Consider the following 15,218-nt stretch of genomic DNA (forward strand, 5'->3'; position numbering starts at 1 on the left):
CAGATTATTACTTATATACACATAGGCATCCGCTTGGGACGTGGCACATTATTCTTTTATGATGTATTCTGTGTTCTCTTTTTATATTTTTATGTTGCAAACCGCTCTGTGATGGGCTGTACACAAACTTAAATAACTAATAATAATAATAATAATAATAATAATAATAATAAAGAAGTAAGAAGTTACAAGTCACTTAAATGTTGCCCCAAGTCATGTGGGTACCTGCCACTGCTGTTGCAAATGGCCCATTCTGTTCTTAACTACTGGTGCTGTTTGAATTCCATGTATAGAAAAATAATTTCGGCCGCTCCTGCTAGGAAATACATCATAGAATTGGAAGGGACTACAATGATCCTCTAGTCCAATCCCCTTCCTCTTGTGTAATAAGGCTGTATCCAATACTAATCCTCAGAGTAAACCTACTGAGATTAATGAACACGATTTAGAGCCATTGATTTTAATGGGTAAAGCTTAGTTGGATACATCCCCTAGTCTGCAATGTTACATACCAACCTAAAGCATATTTGCTCAGCATTAATTCCACTGAATTAAATAGGAGTTTCTAGATAACATAAGATTGCAATTAAAAAATGCCATTGGGTAAAATGGATTAGGATTTCAAGGTTCTCGATGAGATGGGGTGGGGGCAAGATGCACATCTAGCGTCTAGACTTTTTCTCCTTAGCCTGTGCCATCAGGACCTTAAAATATGAACATCAGAGGAAGATTTGATTTCTGAGATCACTTTCAAAGCTCACGGTCTTACAGGCAGGCATACTACCTTATTTTGTTGTCAAAATTGCCTTAAAAATCTAGCTTCCATTGCCATAACCTCATCTCCCCCAAATCTTAATTGCTTCTTTTAAAAACAGCATCTCTTTCAACTCAGCATCACAATTAAGTGCTATAGACAGTGTTTAGCTATGATATAGCTATAGGCTAGGGTACCAAAAGATATTGATGCTCCCAGGTTGGGAAAGGGTAGGCTAAGAGAATACCCATCTACCCAAAATCCTACCTATCACTGCTCTGCCCCACCCTGTATCATATGGGCATCCTTCTTTTTCTCTGCTGTTAACCAAATACTTTATCTAGTGTGTGTTCTACTGTTATCATTTCTGCTACTGCAATTTAAGAGACATTTGGAATAGTTAATAGTGATGAAAAAGATGTCAATCATGTTAAGCGACACAATAACCTTTTAATGGCAAGAAATGGCATCTCTTTCCAACATACACCCACAAGCAGTTCATTTTATTTTTTATTAAAATAGCAAGAATTAAGAAGTCAATGTAGCAAAGTACACTTCCAGTAACTAAACATTAAAAAAAAGTGAACTTTCAACCCTAAAGCATGGAAAAACGTCTTCCAGTTTCTGGCAAGATTCACGTAATACAACATGGTAAGACTCAATGGAAGAAATCAAAGGCTGGCGTGTTGAGCGAGGAATGTTCTTATTCTTTGTAGAAGCTCTTTCTTTACACTGTCGGGTACCAAGGCTGAAAAGTAAGAATAAATAGCAAGAGATGAGAGTGGGGAAAAGATGTGAGAAATCAAGCTGTAGCCACATTACATGTGACAACAGGAGCTTACAAGTGCTGCAGTGCAAACACCATTTTTATAGAATACATACCAAGTGAAGAGCCCAATTTTATATCCCTCGATGTTCATCCTGTTTAGTCCAGGTTAATAACAAACCCCATGAGATCAGAACTTTGGCTCTACAAAGCCCAACAGCCATGTATAGTTCCGGTCTACTGGGAAGTTAGTATCTCTGGGTTTGTCTGAGTTGTTGATCATCTGGCAGGTCCCAATCAATAGCCCATGGGCTGTCTTTGGATGGATGGATCATATGAACTTTTGCACAGTGGCACGTTTGTGTCATTCTCTTCCAAGAGAAATCTCCCAGCCTTAGTCTTTATGGGTTTGTAAAAAAAATGCCAGGCAGTCAGGCTAGGCTGAATTCAACTTTGATGTTTCCTGAAATTATTGTAGCTGTTTTTGGGTTATAACTCTATGTCCTTTAATTACTGCCAGTGGTTTAATTTGCTGTGATCCACCTTGAACTCTGCTTGGACAAAACAGAAGAGGCCCTTCCAATCACTGAGAACTAATTAGGATCCAAGCCATTAATACGCATCAGGAAATACTGAACTAGCTGGATGCATTTTCCGATAATATTGAGGGTACATGTCCAGTTGTTACATGAGACTAGTTGCCTGTAGCTAGAGCTGTGCTGGTACCAGTGTTTTACTCAGTTCTTTCTTTCTTCCTTTCCTAATTGCCTATGGCTGATCACATTAAACACATTCAATTCATCTCTTCGCAATTAAGTAAATGAGCACAATTAGGTACATGCCTCAAGATGACAGAGAATCTTGTTTATAGTAAACCAATTGCGGCATTATGCTAGCTCAAGGATGAAGAACCTGAATCTCTCCAGGTGTTGTTGCACTCCGACTCCCATCAGCACCAGCCAATATGGCCGATGATTAGGAATGATGGGAGGCTGCAGTCCAGGAATGACTGCACAACCACAGATTCACTTTCCTAGATGCAGCAGTACATAAATCTCAGCCAGATACACATCACTGTTCTTTGCGTAGGTGTCAAAGCAATGTTACTTCTCTTACCTCTGCCTTTGGGAGTAATTTCTGCCACCAAATCGTCAACCGTGACATGCTCTAGGCCTTTGTCTTTGATGACATCTAAGCAAGGTTACACACAATACTTCAAATTAGAAAATGATAGGCCTAGCCTGTATGAAAAAACTCATTGCGGTTCATTCCAAAGTGCATTTACACATTTAACTTTAAGTGATCAGATGTGTCATGTCTGCATTGGACCTATAGGAAGGAAAAATATACTTGAACTAGTGACCATATAACAGTAGGAACCTCAGTCAACCTAATTCTGAAATCATCATCAGATTTAGCTTGTTAGAAGTATAGCCTGGGTATAAATATAATAAAGAGAGAGAAAAATAAACTTTTTTTTAAATAGAAATTTTAAGCAGCTGATTATTATGTGCCAGAAGGTGGAATAAATCTTCTGGGAAATGGACATTTTGGTTCTAGAAGGAACTGGGTCTAAAATGCAGTGCTTAAAACTGCTAGAATGGAGGTGGAAAGAAACAGACAGGTGTGTTTTTTTTATAAAAAAAATCTATCAGTATTTAAAATGCAGATATATAGGCACTCACTTCCATATGCTTTGTACTTATGGCTTAGCTCTGTCAATACATTCACAATTACTGAGATCAACCGACAATTACCTTTGCAGTGTGCCTTCAGCTGGTCCTTCCAGCCACATTCGATTAATTTGGCTCTCAGTAACTCTTTAAGGCTGTAAAACAACATGTCATTAGAGGACAGTAAAGTAAACCGCATTATCGAGCCCCAAATATAAACTACCACACATAAGAGAGATTAGCACAAACAAATGCTTGGAATGTGGAAGCTGCACTGGCCAAACCTAATCCAAGGGTGACACATCTGTAGCCCTCCAGATGTTGTTGGATTGCAGCCATACTAGCTGGGGCAGAGGGGTCCAACAACCTGAATTAGAAAGCTAACATGGACCCAATAAGCAAAATCCCAAACCAGCTCTATTTGTAGTTTTTTTTACTCCAAGTGATTAAGGGCAGCATGCATGGTCCCAACCACCCACCAATTTTATTGTCTCTACAATTGTACTTAGTTAGGCTCAGTGATACCAACTGGCTACAGGTTCTCCTCTCCATCTGCAGTTCCCCCTTTGTACCCCTCCCAACAGTCCCAGGACCCCCCAGAACCAGATTTACAAGGGCTGCAGGGAACGGCTTTAAAATAACTTTAGACAAATTCATGGAGGATAAGGCAATAGGTTGCTCCAACCCATGATGGCTATGTTCTGCCTCTATGATTGGAGGCAGTAATGCTACTGAATGCCAGCTGCTAGAAATCACAGAAAGGGAGAGTGCTCTTGTGCTTGGGTCCTGCTTGTAAATTTCCCATAGGCGTCTGGCTGGCCACTGTGAGAACAGGATGCTGGACTAGATGGGCCACTGGCCTGATCCAGCAGGACTTTTCGTATATTAACACACCTTTTTTCCCTAGTAATGAACACACAAGTCTCCAATCCTAACCATGTGGGGTTACGACTGCAGCCATAGAGATGCAATATATTTCTACATGTGGAACAGGAAACAAAGCCCACCTACCGTTCTCGTTCTCCTGTTTCGATTAGCTTTTGGTTTATGCTTGCTCTCATTTGGGCATCTTTATTCATTTTTTGGGGAGTCTATATGTGAACAACCGATCTACTAAAAAAAAATAAAAAATGCAGAGATGAACCTTACTGAGACACAACATCCACCATCCATCTAAATTGGGTGTACACAAAGAAAAGTGAATATAGTCCATGAGTTACATGTGGTTGCTTGCCAGAGACTTGATAACAGGAAAGCTGTCAAGTCTCAGAAGGTGACAATGCATAGTTGGATGGGCAGGGTTTGATCAGGGGGGAATCGCAAAGTACACAGACCTGTTCTGAGATTTTCCAATGTTTTGTTAGTTGGTTCTGTTTTTATAGTCGGATACTAAATAAATCTATTCTTTCCATCTGACACAAGGACCTCAGTGGCAAGACAACAACTTCCGTTGTTGATTCAAGAGCCAAGCACAATGATTTTCTTAGACCAGAACAGTGAGGTCATATGCAATTACAATGTTTTATTAATAGATTTTACGAATTCCAAACCACTCCCAATAAATGTGGCTCTTTGTTCCCAACATTTTGACCAGGTGCCAATCTTAGGCACATATACTGGAACTAAATCCTATTCAATTCAATGCAATTAATCCCAAGGAAGTGTATACAGCCGCCATTCCCAGCCTGCGCCCTCCAAATGTTCTGGAATACAACTCCTTTCATCCTTGGCCAGCACTAATGGGAGATGTAGTCCAAAACAACTTAGTTCAGTGCACTGCAGCATTAAAAAGGAACAGGGAGGAGCAAAACACCTTAAAGCTCCTCTCTGGGACCACATAAATTTTTGTGGGCTCCGTAAGTCATAGTTTGGCTTACCATATTGTGAAAATGAGCTCATTGTTTTATTTACTATGATAGTCAATTTTTTTCTGGCAAAACTAAACATGGATTCCCGCCCCCCTTCAGTTAGGAACAACTAGGGGCAGGGAAAACGTGTGTGGGCTTTTGGCAGGCTGGTGTATCTTCCTGTCTGTGCCATCCCCCCACTCATTTAAAATCAACCCTAAAGCAACCATTAGCCCCAAAGAGGAAGGTACATTACAGGAACCAATCTTGTTTCTTCTTTGAGACCACTAACAGCTGGGGGCAATTTAAATTCAGGAAATACTGTAAAAGGGAAAGGGCTAAGACTCCCACCTCCAACATCGATCTAAATCTCTCTCCCTGCCCACCAATATTTGTTCCTAATTTAAAAAAATCATTTTAGAGTCCCAATAATGGATACCCCACATGTTTTGATTGATCTGCAGCTTTGGGCAAGCAGATATCAGATGCACCAGCACTGGGCTGAAAGTGTCGATTGAAGAAAGTCTCTCGTTGTCTTGATGTAGGAATGGTGCATCTCAAGTTAGATAAAGAGATGCTCCTCCCCTCATGCAGGCTACTGCCTGTGCTCCATTGGACCCTTGCTTCATGGTCTACACTGACTGTTAGTGGTCCTCCAGTTTTTTACTTAGGGATCTTTCCCAGCCCTGCCCTGAGATGCTGGGAACTTAACCTGGGACATTCTACATATAAGCAAAAGCACCATCTATGAGCTATGACCCTTCACTTCATACACAAAGGGGTATATAAAAGTAAATGTAAATTGTGAGGGGGAAAGTAAAAGACAGGAGCCAAAAAGTGCACATTTGAAAATTTTGGTCTAGAGGCATGATGAGAAACTTACGTTTTAAGAAAGGAACACACACTATGCTGTTCCCAAACGGATTTCAATCACCACGGATTTCAGAGCTCCCTCTGCAAGGAAGATACAATTGATAGTTTTAAAACTGATCAGAAATAATGAAGCAAATTAAAAAGGAAAAAACAAGAACAAAGCATTTGTCCTTCAAAACCAGGCATAGGCAAACTCGACCCTCCAGATGTTTTGGGACTACAACTCCCATCATCCCTAGCTAGCAGGACCAGTGGTCAGGGATGATGGGAATTGTAGTCCCAAAACATCTGGAGGGCCGAGTTTGCCTATACCTGTTCAAAATAGTAATGATTTTAATGCAATTGATGGTCACTATTTGTGGTCACCAATGATGTCTCTCCACCCCAGTCTTTCTGCATTTGCAGAGAACATAGGAAGGCATATGGATAGAGCTCAGCACAAAGTAGAAAGCAGAAATCAGAAGCTGGAAGCAGCAACGGGCCCTTGAATTGCACTTGGCTGCTTTAAGGATGCTACACCACCCACCCTGATATCACACGTAGAAGAAATCAGGCAAAGGAAGAAATCATCTAGTCATAACTTTGCACTAGGCTTTGGGAGAAGGAAATAAATCCTTAAACCTCCTCTTACTTCCCACCCCCTGGGATTTGGACACAATAAGCTTTTATTTCCCCAGGCCATCTGCATCTGTGTGCCAACAAACTTAGGATAAAGGTTGGTCTCCTATGTCCATTACTAAAGATCCATTGACTGAGTTATCATAAGAAAACAAAGCACTTGGAAGACAAACCCACCCTGCACCACTGAGGATCAGAAAGATCCCTATTTGAAGCCTTGTACAACTGCTGCCAATAAATCATACTGAAAACCAGGCTGATCAATTGGCAGCAAAACCAGAAGCGCATACAGTACACTGGTGTACCATTCAGGCGTTATGTGTTCTCAGAGTGAGGGAAACTCCGGCGTGCACACGCCACAGTCACGTTTAACGTGAGAACGCACCCTGAATCACCATCCCATTTTAAATGCGTGCACGTTTTTAGTTGCCTGGCCACCAGATTTCCAAAACACGCAGATGCGACCTACTGGAGTCAGGCGAATTTACAGCCACCCCGATTTCACACTGGGGAACTTGGATCTGGAAGAAAGAGCCTTCCCCGTATCTGGAAATGGGGAGGAGGAGAGAGAGAAAGAGAGTAGCCAGTTCCAAGTGGGGAGATCGGGAAAAGGGAGAAGGAGGGAGAGGAAAGGGAGCCATTCTTCAGTCTAGGCGACCAAGACGCCGCCTCCTCCGCTATCACCCCCCACACCCCTGCCGCCGACAAGTCGGATTACCTGCCCCGGAGGAGACCCGATCCCTTCCCGTCCGGCTCCCGAGACCAAGACTTAACAGAAATCTCAACGCCCTGCCTAATCTTCCCCGCCGCAGGGATGCATGGGAAATGTAGTCCTAGATTGCGGACTATTCGAGCCCCGGTTATGGCAAAAGAACTACAACTCCCAGAAGGCCCTCCAGCCGCTCGCCCGCTTTGCTAGAGCCCCCACCCCCCCGTCTCGAGAAGAAACTATGTCTCCCACAATCCCTTTCGGCAGCTTCGACTCCTGCAACCCGTAGGAGGGTGTTTTTTCCACGCAGATTTGCGCGGGTTCAATTCAGAATGGTGCAGGCATAGAAAGAAGGCGGAGGAGGAAAGCTGGTTTTCGCGGGGGTCCAGGTTGCGAAACTTCACCCGGGAGTTTAGGTGTCACTCAGTTCAGTAGCAGTTAATGGATTTGCTCCCATCCAGTGTGCAGCTTTCCTTAGATGCAAATCTTTGCTGATTTCTTCCTTTTTTAGAAAGAACATTATTTATTTGGTTTTTCAAATTAATTTTTTACAGAGATATATCACACATAAATAATAAAAAACGCGATTCCAAGGAATCTCCTGAACTTCCATCCTCCCCTTTGTGGGTCCTATTATTAATCCTTTCCTCCCGCATCTTTTATGATAATCCAAAACCTTTACCTCTTTTCCATTATGTCCAGAATTCAGCCTTCAACTACACGTGATAATTCCGATCCTACTAACGATTTTAACTGTTTACAATGGTCTTTAAGGTAAGTTATAAATTTTCCCCATTCCTTGTTAAAGTATCGGTCTTCCTGATTTCTAACTCTTAAATCTGCTGATTTCATTCCCAGGTAAATATGCCTAGCGAAAGCTAAACAGGTTTAATTAATACGTAAGGAAAGCACGCAAGTGTATTTAGCAAACTTAATGGGCTCCTCATCAACTCTTGTCACTAGGAAGCAAAAAGAAACAACACACCAAAAACCCTTTGAAAGTGCAGTTTACTTCTGAGCAAGGTCGACAGGATTTGATTGCAAGACGTGCTTTCCCCCGGCAATCATAGAGTTGGGTACCCGAGGGTCATCCAGTCCAGCCTGGAGCCTAGAGGGCCCCCTGAACTACATCTCCCGGCGTGCCTCAATACCCAGGATCCTTTGCGGCCGCAAGAGGCCCTTCGTCGGCCGATCGCGACGCCTCGCCGTTTCAACAATAACTTTATTGGTTCCCGGGCGGCATGGAGGCGGCGGCGAATTGCTCCCTTCGCGTCAAGCGGCTGCTCTTGGACCCCAAGTTTGAGGGATACAAGTTGTCGCTGGAGCCGCTGGCCTGTTACCAAGTGGGCCTGGACTCGCGTGAGTGCCTTGGGGGAGAAAGCCGTGAGGGGCCTGGACGCCTCAGTGCTCCCTGTCACCACCCGGGGGGGGGGGCGGGGAAGGAAAATGAACCCCCTTTCGAAACTATAGCGGTGTTTATTGGGGATGATTTGTTACTTTTTATTATCTTTACTATGCCTTTAAGACAGGCGGGGTAAGAAGTACTGGAAGTTTTCTCTTTTTAAAAAAGGTATGGGGGTTCCTGCATTGCAGTAGGGTGGGCTAGATGAAACTCATGGCCCCTTCTCTACATACTGTGAAATCAGATCCTCCAAGTGTCCCTGATTTAGAGAAGCCATCCCGGTTCCTGATTTGATCCCAGAATGTCCCACTTTTCCTTAAGATATCCCTATTTTCATTGGTGAAATGTTGGAGGGTATGGAGTTATCCAACCCCCGAGCCATCTGAAGGCAATCCTGTATAGGGAAGTTTTAAAATATATATATTTTTAAAATTATATGTTGGAAGCATATTTTTTTGATGGTACTACATTTTTATTCTGTGCCCCTGCAAACAGCATGACATTCTGTGGAGGTAGTGAGCTACTGTTTGCAATTCTGTTAAATATTTACCTTAGACCTTTCAAGTGCCCCTATTTTCCAGGGATGCCCCTGATTTAGAGAAACCATTCGGTTTCTGATTTGATCCCAGAATGTTCCACTTTTCCTTAAGGTTTCCTTATTTTCATCGAAGAAATGTTGGAGGGTATGGAGTTATCTGACTCCTGAGCTGCCTTAAGGCAATCCTGTATAGGGAAGTTTTTTTATTTAAAAAAATGTTTAATGTTTGATTATGTGTTTTTTTATATGTTGGAAGCTGCCAGAGTGGCTGAGCCAACCCAGTCAGATGTGTGGAGTGTAAAAAGTAAAATTATCATTATGGAATGGAATGCCCCTATTTTCCATCGGAGAAATGTTGGAGGGTATGTGATATACCGTAATTTTCGCTCCATAACACGCAGTTTTTTCCTCCTAGAAAGTAAGGGGAAATGTCTGTGCGTGTTATGGAGCGAATGCCTACGGATGGCAGGGGAATCTGCTGCAGTTGTGAGCAGTCCGTGGTTCGCTTTGAAACAGCAAAGCGGGTGTAAGCGGCTCCTGTCAGCGAGCCGAGCAGGGGAGGAGGGAGAGAAGCAGAGCGGGAGAGGAGAGGAGCCGCTTACACGAGTGTAAGCGGCTCCTGTCTGGTTGGCTGCTTTAAAACAACCCCGTGTTCTATGTCCCTCTCTCCTACCCACTGAGCTGCTAAGTAGCAGCAAAGCTTTTCAGCCAGCTGAGCCAGGGAGGAGGGAGAGAAGCAGAGCGGGGTTTGCTCTCTATCCCTGCCTGCAGTTTTTTGCTGTCCGATTTTGGATTAGCCACTGTAGGGGCTGTGTGTGTGTGTGCTTGAGCTATCCTCCTCCTCCTCCTGCTTCTCCCAGCTTCTCCCAGCGCTCTCCTGCGACTTTAGGATTGATACTGTGTGTGTGTGTGTGTGTGTGTGTGTGTGTCATCCTTCTCCTTCTCTTGCTTCCCACTCCCAGCGCCCCTGCGCTCTCCTGCGACTTTAGGATTGATTCTCTCTCTCTCTCTCTCTCTCTCTCTCTGTGTGTGTGTGTGTGTGTGTGTGTGGCATTGTTCTCCTTCTCTTGCTTCCTGTTCACTCCCCCAGCGCCCCTGCGACTTCCAGCACCCCTGTGACTTTAGGATTGATATTCTGTGTGTCTGTGTGTGTGAGAGGGATTGTTCACTTTCTCTTGCTTCCCGTTCACTCCCCCAGCGCCCCTGCGACTTCCAGCACCCCTGCAACTTTAGGATTGATATTCTGTGTGTCTGTGTGTGTGAGAGGGATTGTTCACTTTCTCTTGCTTCCCGTTCACTCCCCCAGCGCCCCTGCGACTTCCAGCACCCCTGTGACTTTAGGATTGATATTCTGTGTGTCTGTGTGTGTGAGAGGGATTGTTCACTTTCTCTTGCTTCCCGTTCACTCCCCCAGCGCCCCTGCGACTTCCAGCGCCCCTGCAACTTTAGGATTGATACTCTCTCTCTTTCTCTCTCTGTGTGTGTGTGAGAGAGAGAGAGGCATTGTTCTCCTTCTCTTGCTTCCCGTTCACTCCCCCAGTGCCCCTGCGACTTTAGGGTGACCTTAGCATGGATCCACATGGATCCTCAGGATTTTTGCATTGGGCTACCCCAAACTCACCGTCAGATCACATGTCTGTGGCCACAGCATGAACCACAAAAATCATACATCCACTGTTTCATTTAGAATATTTTTTTCTTGTTTTCCTCCTCTAAAAACTACGTGCGTGTTATGGTCTGGTGCGTGTTATAGAGCGAAAAATACGGTAAGCTCTTGACAATTAAGAGTTCATGTTACAAACCCTTCCTCTGCCAGGCCTGGAGCCTAAAACGTCTTGCATGTGAGTGGGGTTTGTGGGGATTCATTATTATAATTATCACTGTAGTTTAATAGGGATAATAATAACCCCTCTAGTTTCAAATGAAGCTGAAGGCGGCTGGCAAATCCAAATTTATTATCATTATTATTATTAGTCTCTCCTTGCTTGCAGAAGAAGCTGAAAGTGGCTGGCAAATCCATATGTATATCGGTTATGTTGGCATTCATCTGTCTCAGGAGACTGGCCGACTGTGCCCATGGGGATGAAGTTAAAAACTGTTAAGTGACTGGCAAATCCAAATATTTATTTATTGAATTTGTATACCACCCTTCTTCTGAAGGTCACAGGGAATTTTACAGAATAAAAATGCAAACATGCATAACATAAAAGCAAACAAAACAATACTTGCCCCCCCACCACAGTTTAAAGGTCATAGTTTGTTCAATTAGCCAAAGGCCACAATATTGAAATACTGCAATTTCTGTTTCTAGCGCTCATCTTTATATCAGAATATTGATGTAGAAAACTGAAACCTTTAATAATTCCAAAACAGCCATCTAAACTAAAGCAGCATCAGAAATAAACTGGTGGGGTGGGGTTTGGTGGATGATAAAGGGGTGTTTTTGAAGATCTTTTAACAAGGCACATTTTTGCCATCCATTTGGGACAATGGTGACGGGGCATGCCTGACATTTCTCACTGGATTTTACAGGGCGATCGCTGCTAGAAAGACTTCCATTCATACTTCTAAGAGGCTCAAGGGATAGGAGGATCTTGATTATAGGGCCAGAAAGGGACTTTAAGATTAATGAGAGTTGGCGTTGGTGTCTGTAGATCAAATGTCTTCAAATTTTTGATATAAAGCCTTGCTTTTAACCTCACCATGCAACACTTTTTTAAAAAAATAGAGCGACCCTGCACATGATTACTCAGAAGCTAGTCGCACTGTGCTAGTTGTTGTTGTTTAGTCGTTTAGTCGTGTCCGACTCTTCGTGACCCCATGACCCAGAGCATGCCAGGCACGCCTGTCTTCCACTGCCTCCCGCAGTTTGGTCAAACTCATGCTGGTAGCTTCAAGAACACTGTCCAAACATCTCGTCCTCTGTCGTTACCTTCTCCTTGTGCCCTCAATCTTTCCCAACATCAGGATCTTTTCCAGGGAGTCTTCTCTTCTCATGAGGTGGATGAAGTATTTAAGCCTCAGCTTCAGGATCTGTCCTTCCAGTGAGCACTCAGGGCTGATTTCCTTCAGAATGGATACGTTTGATCTTCTTGCAGTCCATGGGACTCTTAAGAGTCTCCTCCAGCACCATAATTCAAAAGCGTCAATTCTTCGACTATCAGCCTTCTTTATGGTCCAGCTCTCACTTCCATACATCACTACTGGGAAAACCATAGCTTTAACTATACGGGCATTTGTTGGCAAGGTGATGTCTGTGCTTTTTAGAATGCTGTCTAGGTTTGTCATTGCTTTTCTCCCAAGAAGCAGGTGTCTTTTAATTTTGTGACTGCTGTCACCATCTGCAGTGATCATGGAGTCCAAGAAAGTAAAATCTCTCACTGCCTCCATTTCTTCCCCTTCTATTTGCCAGGAGGTGATGGGACCAGTGGCCATGATCACTGTGCTTAGTTGGCCTTATTTCCTACTAGGCCTGCTTACTATTTGCATCCTTAGGCTGCAGTTTGTTTGCTGACTTATATGAGAGTAAATCTGATTGAGCTCAGTGCTTCTGAGAAAACATGTTTAGGATTGCACTGTAAGTTATTAAAAATATAAGCAATTTTTTAAAGTTGAAAAGCTCTCAAGTGGGCAAACTTATAATAAAAACAGTAGTTGGAATACAAATGATTAAAACAGCAAGAAAATTATAAGAACATGTCATGCAATTGTAAACAAACAGCATTGAATATATATATATGGTTACAAATCTAGAGTTAGTGAATGTTAGAAGTTAGTAAAATGATTGCATTTAGAAAATAGTTGGAGTGTTAAAGGGAAGATTCCAAGCCAGTAGAAAAACACAGGCCAACCTTCCTTTCCAGGCCAGGGCCTCACCTGGGATAGAGGCCGTTAACAGGACAAAAGGTGTTGATGGCCTATCACAGAGAAATCCTTGACTCTGGTTGCCAAAGTTACAATTATTTAGGTTACAGGAAAATTGTCACCTTTTAAAACTAGGCTTGGAATAGGGGGCAAGTGGATGGATGTAGAGGTGTTGCTTGGACCATGTGATTCCTGGGAACAGGAAATGAAGTTAGTAGGACTAGAGGCAGAGGCCTTGAGGGGCAGAACCATATTGGCGGGCTGGCTGAGGGCAGGCTGGAACAGAGGAATGGATATGTATTGGAATCTCATGCTGCATGGTTGTGGGGAACAAGCCCCTCTTGAGATGCAAATGCTGTAAACTCTGTGTTCCCTCCAGCTACACCCAGGTATAAATCTGTGTAAAATAAACCATATTTTTTAAAGACGCAATGGTCTCTGCTGCGTCTTGACTCCCAACAGAAACATGGGTAAGCGCCTGGATCCCCCAGAATTTTGCTACTGCTCAGCAGAGATCGCAACCTTCATAACAATATGTAATGTTAAAATTGGCTTGAAGGCATTAGGAGCATAGGCTGCTGCCTAAGACTGAACATTGCATTGTCTACTGCACAGACTGGTAGTATCCCTTCAGAGTTTTAGGCAGGAGTCTTTCCCAGTTCTACCTGGAAATGCTGGGGTTGAACCCAGGATCTTGTGAATGCAAAGCATGCACTCTGCCATTGAGTCCTTGTCTCATTCTTAAATACCTGGGCATTTTTATTTTATTTTTTGCTTGGTGCTGACAAGCTTCCCTTGGAGAACACCCTTTCTCTGGTCACCACATACTTGGGTTCAGATGTCAGGGAGTCCTGGACAAGAGTTTCCGACCCAGCTTTCGCAGCCACTTCTCCCCAGCTTTTGCTGCTGCTATGCTACCAGGAGCTATGCCATAGTTTGGCTTATGTCTGGACCTGGGTTCATGATTTCTCTCTCCAAAGGAAATCATGGGCATTAAGTGCTAAGTCAAGGACAGGACTTCCATTACAGCTCATGGTTTGTTTGGCAAGACACAAACCATGAGTCTGAGTTGGGGACGTAACACATGGAAAATAATGACTTTGCTGCTCCTCTGATACTAAGAGTTAAGTGGCCACAATTTGCTTCCTATGCACCAGCACACAGTGAATGCTCATCTTTAAAGCACAGTTAGCTTTAACTGTGCTTTAAAGCAGGGGTTCCTAAAGTAGTTCATAGATCATCAGTGGTCCATGAGTTTCATCAGATGGTCCATGGTAGCAACTCTGCAGAGCAGCATAGCTATGTGTGTGTGAAGAACAGTGGGTGCAGAGGCTGCTCCATCCTTCTTAGAACACAGCAGTCTACCCAGAAGGTGAGCAAGATGGGCTTGAAGTCATGGGGAGAGGAGGATCTGCCTTTTTCCAAAGAATAAACCCACAGCTGGCAGCAAGATGATGGAAGGTCTCCAGTATGGAAAAGAGTCTGACGAGCCACTTGAAAGGAGTGGAGAGTCAATACATATTTTGCATCTGGCTCAGCACATTATGATTGCTAAACAACAAAAAGAAAAATCATTTTAATTGGTCTATCAAGTACCTAATTTTCAAGTGGTTGTGGGGAGAAGAGTGAAGGTTGGGAACCACTGGTTTAAAATGTGTTTGTAAGCTGTGGCAGGTTTGATCCACAGGATGGCAGTACAATGCAGAGAGTTGCCTTGGCTATCATTTCTAAAGCTTTCTGCTTAAAGATGGTGGTGAGAGAAGATTTATATATTGAGAGAGAATGTTTATATCTTGGTATCTTGGTGCACAATGATAGCCCAGAGGCTATAGAAGACCACCCAGGTGCTTACACCTGTTACTGGCAGGTCACCTGATTGATACAGTGGTGCCCCGCAAGACGAAATTAATTCGTTCCGCAATTTTTGTTGTCTAGCGAATTTTTCGTCTTGCGAAGCACGAAATCCCATAGGAATGCATTGAAAATCAATTAATGCATTCCTATGGTCAAAAAAAGTCCAAACAAAGCCAAATTTGGTACAACAACAGTTTATTAACTGCTCTTTAAAGTCGCACATACTGTAAAGAGCAGTTCAAAAATTGAAGGGAAAATAAATTAACTTTATAAACAAAACATGTCTTTGTTTTTAGACAAAGAAAACAAAGTCGCGAGAC

General features: G+C 43.3%; 2 protein-coding genes across 4 annotated transcripts in view; one reads left to right on the forward strand and one right to left on the reverse strand.

The window, feature by feature from the left end:
• Positions 1–1,184: 1,184 nt before the first annotated feature.
• On the reverse strand, positions 1,185–7,395 carry ENY2 (ENY2 transcription and export complex 2 subunit). The gene is made up of 6 exons (XM_028736282.2): positions 7,250–7,395; positions 5,924–5,994; positions 4,205–4,306; positions 3,278–3,348; positions 2,637–2,711; positions 1,185–1,502 (listed from the first exon to the last, which is right to left on the reverse strand). The coding sequence occupies exons 3-6, from the start codon at positions 4,270–4,272 to the stop codon at positions 1,426–1,428; spliced, it is 291 nt and encodes a 96-aa protein (XP_028592115.1). The 5' UTR covers positions 4,273–4,306; positions 5,924–5,994; positions 7,250–7,395; the 3' UTR covers positions 1,185–1,425.
• A 419-nt stretch (positions 7,396–7,814) lies between these two features.
• NUDCD1 (NudC domain containing 1) overlaps positions 7,815–15,218 on the forward strand; it is a 59,437-nt gene continuing 52,033 nt past the window's right edge. The window contains exon 1 of one of the 3 annotated variants that reach the window (XM_028736277.2): positions 7,815–8,014. Coding sequence is in view for 2 of the 3 variants with exons in the window: in XM_028736275.2 (XP_028592108.2) it covers positions 8,482–8,599 (118 nt within the window). In the remaining variant the exon portion in view is untranslated. Of the gene's footprint in view, positions 8,015–8,398; positions 8,600–11,198; positions 11,278–15,218 lie in introns of those variants that run through there. The other 2 variants (XM_028736275.2, XM_077932767.1) reach the window with 2 other exon arrangements.

This window comes from Podarcis muralis, chromosome 8 (assembly GCF_964188315.1).
Source record: "Podarcis muralis chromosome 8, rPodMur119.hap1.1, whole genome shotgun sequence".
Classification (NCBI taxonomy): Eukaryota; Metazoa; Chordata; class Lepidosauria; order Squamata; family Lacertidae; genus Podarcis; species Podarcis muralis.